Genomic DNA, 5122 nt, shown 5'->3' with positions numbered 1-5122 from the left:
TTTGGTTGTAAATGATATGTTTTATTGCCTTACATCCTGTCCAAAATCCCATCTGGCACTCAGCCACCTGCTCCCACATGGAGGAGCAGGCAGCACACAGACAACTCAGCTCCCATCCCATAGGCAGGGCTGGTATCTTGGACTTCACAGTTTCTTCGCACAGCCTTACAATAATAGATGTAAATGCTTGCCTAATAAAGCAATCAAGCCAGATAAATGAGCTGGATAGAAACACTTGGCTACAAGCTTTACCTCAGCCAACACACAGCTTTTGCTGATACTATTAAGCTCTGCAAATCCTATTATTGCAATTTAGGACTTAATAGACCTCTACTGACCAAAGTCCACGTCTCTGCAGGCAGATAGCACTGCAGCTGCTGTGCAGACCTTCAACTCACTCTGTCTCAGCACGCTGGAGGGGGTTTGCAATCACAGAGAGATGCCATTCACAGCCAGCCCTGTCCCGGGTGTTCGTTCCCCCTTCTACTTGGCAGTGTCACCCTGTGGTGTCCTCAGGTTAGTGAGTTCCCATTTCACTAAAGCTTTGGGATAGAGCTGCTCTCAAATGGCTGCAGCCATGAATTTTGCAAAGTCTTCTATTCCATCTGCACAGCATGCAGCTTTCACCATGTGGGCTTTTCAGAGTTGGGAAGAAAGTATATGAGAGTTGTTTTTCCGGTTCTCTCCCCCTCCTCCCCCCACACCAGAAAAAACAAGTATTTGGCTTAATAATGTCTAAATCTGGCAGCAGCAAAACCAAGGGAGGTAAAAGGGTAAAATGCGACTAAAGTGAATAATTGGTTATGATTTCATTGCAATTTTGTACCTAGAAAGACTTAATAAAAATCAAAGGGACAAATCCTATTGTGCTCCAAACTACACTTCAACAGTGCACTATAAAAGCCAGCAGGGAAAGCCTACAACAGCCCTGATGTACAGCCACATTGTCACCCCTGCTGTCCCCACCTTCTCCATCTCATCTGCTATTAACTGCCCTGCAAGGAAGACCCCAGCAAGCTGCTCAGGCAGGACCATGGGGACATGGGACCTGCCGGCACCCCACAGCCCCGCAAGCCGAAAAGGAGCAAACAGGTAAGAGGGAAATTAGCAGCATCGATCATTTATTTGGTAGAAAAATAAGAGCAATTTTCCAGTAAAAGCCAGCTAGCAGCATAAAGGGTACCCCGTGAAGCACAAAGAGCCAGAAGTAGAGCTTTCCAGGAAGACTGAATGAAAGCACAGTCTTTAAAATATAAATAGAAAAGTATAAAAAACACCCTCAAAAGGTCATAGGAAAAGCTGCCACCCTGTCAGCCTATAGAAATCCCCTCTGGTGGGAAGGCTGTCCCATTCCCTCTTGAGGCTATGGCTCAGCTCCCACATGGGTCCAGGTCCCTGCTGGCATGGCCATGGGGCGAGCAGGGACCTGGGTGCCCCTTGCTGCCAACCTCTGGGGCAGGCTTGGCAGTGCCAAGGGTGCTGCAGAGAAGAGAAGAGAGCAGCCCCCTTGGCCAGCCCAATCCTTGCCCCAGGGCCAGCAGGCGAGTGGATGGTCCGTAGATGTCCATTGCCAGGTCGGTCATTGGTGAGGAAGGCATCCGTCCTAAGGAAGGCAAAGAAAGAGTCTCAGTGAGAGCACCCACCCCAGCCAGGCGGCCATTGCCTTGCATGATGTGCCTTGCCTGTCCTGAAGCATTGCCCTTGTCCTAGCAGCTCCAGAAAGAAACCTGATTTTAAGACAAGCACAAGCACGGCTCTGGCCCCCGGAGCTGAATGCCCACCTTCGCATGGGGATGGATCTGGGGTGGAGGGCAGCACCCTCATCCCATCACCCTGCTGTTCCCCCTGCCCCTCACCTACCTTTTCAGGCCTGACTTAGACCCGCTGCTGCTTCTGACGCCTGGGTCTGTCCCGGTAACGTGGGGGCTGTCCCTTCTTCTTGTCCTTCCTGAGCTTCTTGTCCAGGTTCTGCATCACCTTCTGGACAGCAGGGTCGGTGGGAGAGGCACAGATTTTCTTGTTCTTCTTGGTGGTAAACCTGGGGGCAGGGGCAGAAAGGTTTGCTGGGGGTGGGCAAGGGGAGGACATGGGATGGAAGGGTTTGGCTGGAGCCAAACTGCTTTGGATGGTCCCGACCGTAGCAGGGTACTTACACAACAGCACGCAGCGCACATCCTGACTCAGGTCCTTGGAGGGTGTAGGAAGTCACCCGGTTGCTGGGAATCTGTGCCTGGCTGTTCTTCAGGCAGCAGTCCATGCCCAAGTTGCCAATGCCTGGGAGCAAGGTGGGAGTGTGGGATTTTGGACCCTCATGAAGCCAGGGCACCTTCCCACCCCCAAGGGAGCACCGGACAGCCGAGCTATGGCACAAGGTGACTTCCTTGGTGTCATTCATGGGGGACATGCTGGGGCAGCACATGAGGGTGGGAGCTCTCAACCCCAGCACCCAATTGCAGGTTGGACCCTACCCCGTGAATACATGACACCCATTTCAGTGCTGGCAGAGGGGAAACTGAGGCAGGGACGAGCCTCATTGCAGAGGGACCGAACCTTAGTCTCCTGCCTGTGCTGTTGCCCCACCAGCCACATGCACACACACACACACACACTGACAAACCAATGCCACGCACCACTGCACATACACACACCCTACACCACAAACCACACACCCGCAGCCATGCACACACTCAAACGTGGGCAAACACACCCCGTGCGCTGCAACCACACCACCCAGCACCCTGCGAGCACCTGTATCCCCGGGGCTTGATGCCCCTCACCTTGAGCCTGGGTGATGAGGAGAGTCGCAGTCAGCAGAAGCAGCGGCAGGAGGAGGCGCAGAGCCATGTTGAGTGCTGAGCAGTGCGAGGAAGGAGAGCAGGACACGCACTGCTGCCTAGTGCTGGGGCTGCTCCTATTTATCTCGGACGCTCTGCTTTCATTTTCGGCCAGCCTGGCAGGCAGCCCACCAGCTGGCCAAGGGATGGGTGATGGAGAAGCGGGAGGGTGAGGGATTCCTGTAAACCACAAGCCCCCCCCTTTTCAGATCTGTCCTATCTTGTTCCTAGCTACCCATCAGGGCCTGGGGTACCAGGTTGGGGGCACACAGGAGATGCGGCCCCCACCACGGTTAGATGGGTTTGTAGGCTCCTGTTTCTCTTATCCCGTCTCTCAACCTGCCACTACCTGCTCTCGAAGGGCTGGGTGTTGGTGCTTACCTGTTTGTTCCCAGGACAGGAACCCTGGCAGGTGGCCAAGTCATCAGAGATACCAAGGAGTCAATCTGTTTTGATCCCCCACCTCATGCTTTGCTCCCAAGCCGCCCCACACAGGTGAGAAGAGGCTCAGAGTGACCCCGTATCGCAGTCCCCCGTCCCTGTCTGGCTCCCTGGGACCTCCCCAAATAGCTGAACACATCTGTAGGGCTGAGATGTGCAAGGGTCAGACTGCACATGGGACTGGGGGAGATAGCACAGACCACCGTACATTGGTGCTGATACCCACTACTGAGAAGCTGAAGATGAGTGGCAATGCTGAGCAGGAACGGGCTGACTCCTGAGGTTTAACACATACAATCTGCAAACTCCCACCATGGGCATGATGGATTGACCCTGTGCAGATGGACAGGTTGGGCATGGCTGGCAAGATAGGGGCTATGCAAAAATAGACCCGGGGGAGCTGAACAAAGCACCTCTGTGGTAGCCAAGGCCACCGAAAGAGATGACACATGGCTGCGCCAAACCCTGTGCAACGCAGTTTAAGCACTGGAACACTGGTCCTGCTCTGAGGAGGGGATGGCCAGAGACATTCATGGCATGGTCTGGAAGAGACAAGGAGTGGAGGTTTCACAACTGCTTTGAACAACCTGTTCCAGTGCTTGCAATGTTCTCATGTTGAAAACATTTTTTCCACTATTTAACGGGAGGTTCCTTTGATGCATCCGGTGCCGCTGTCTCTCGCCCTACCCCAGGGCCCCTCTGAGAAGAACCAGATCTTGGCATCTCTCCAGCCCCCTTGTGAGGAGCCCCTTTGCCATTCCATCCCCAATCCCACCACCCCACCACTATCATCCCCCTCTTCACCCTCCTTAGCCTCCAGCTCCTCGGCCATCCCTGGTCCCGCTGCCTGTCTCAGCTGTGTCCTGGGAGCCCCAACGGGGTGCGGAGCCCCAACAGGGTCTACCCAGTGCTCATGAGGGCCAAGCCCCTTCCCAGGCCCCAAGACTGGGGTTGCAGCCCCAGGACTTCTCACCAATTCCTGATAAGGACCCTCATAAATGGTTATCAAGGGCAATGAATAACCCAGGAGGAGAACAAAGTCCCAGAGACTAGAGAGCAGAGCTGTGATAAGACACCCATCCTCTTGCCCCCCCTTAGCAGGGAGGGGGCAATGCTAGAGTCATTGCTGCCTTCCTCGGGGACAAGTTGGGTGCACACGGCTGCACTCCTGGGGTTTCCTCCATCACTTGTGCAGAAGAGAAAGGGAGCTCCACGCCAGGGGTACCCCTGTGCCCATGTGGCGGGAGGCAGCTCCCCACACACTGCTGCAGCACTGAGGATGGTGTGGCCTCAGGCAGCAGCCCTTGGGGCATGTGGACAGGCACAGGCCATGGGCAGCAGTGGGTGCATCTCCCCAGGGTGCCTGGCAGCATGGGGAACTGGTCCTGGAGACATCCTGTATGCTGTCACCCATCCCTCCAGCCCCAAAGCACCGATGGCATCAGGACAGGGCAGGAAAAGAAAACCCATATTGGCACTTAATGCCTTTCTTTTGCAGTCCTTTCCTGTGCAACCTCCCCAGGCAGCAGTGCTGAGTACCTGGATGAACCCCCAACTCTGGCACAGCTAGAATAGTCTGGAGAAGCTGAGAGAGCACTGATCCCAGTCAAGTCTCCCCAGAGTCTATGTGGTACCAAGATGAGTGATGTGGAGGAAGGGGACACATGCACAGGTTGTCCCCAGCACACACCAGTGCAGCCTAGGGCTCCCAAAGGAGACCAGGAGAGCTCCCAGACCCCTTCCTTGCCCATTCCCAGCCTTGGAAAGTCCCTGGCTCTCTGCGTGTTTTCAAGACACCACAGCAGCATCCTCTGGCCAGAGGCCAACCCCAAACACGGTCTGAGCTG

At 54.9% G+C, this 5122-nt stretch overlaps 1 protein-coding gene across 1 annotated transcript; it reads right to left on the bottom strand.

Moving 5' to 3' along the window:
• LOC115601232 (C-C motif chemokine 21-like) lies at window positions 1–2885 on the bottom strand. The gene is made up of 4 exons (XM_030470923.1): window positions 2778–2885; window positions 2154–2274; window positions 1861–2038; window positions 1–1603 (listed from the first exon to the last, which is right to left on the bottom strand). Exons 1-3 carry the CDS (start codon window positions 2842–2844, stop codon window positions 1876–1878), a joined length of 351 nt encoding a protein of 116 aa, XP_030326783.1. The 5' UTR covers window positions 2845–2885; the 3' UTR covers window positions 1–1603; window positions 1861–1875.
• Between the last annotated feature and the right edge of the window lie 2237 nt (window positions 2886–5122).

The sequence above is a fragment of the Strigops habroptila genome, chromosome Z (assembly GCF_004027225.2).
Source record: "Strigops habroptila isolate Jane chromosome Z, bStrHab1.2.pri, whole genome shotgun sequence".
NCBI classification, from domain to species: domain Eukaryota; kingdom Metazoa; phylum Chordata; class Aves; order Psittaciformes; family Psittacidae; genus Strigops; species Strigops habroptila.
This window is presented reverse-complemented; position numbering and strand designations above follow the sequence as displayed.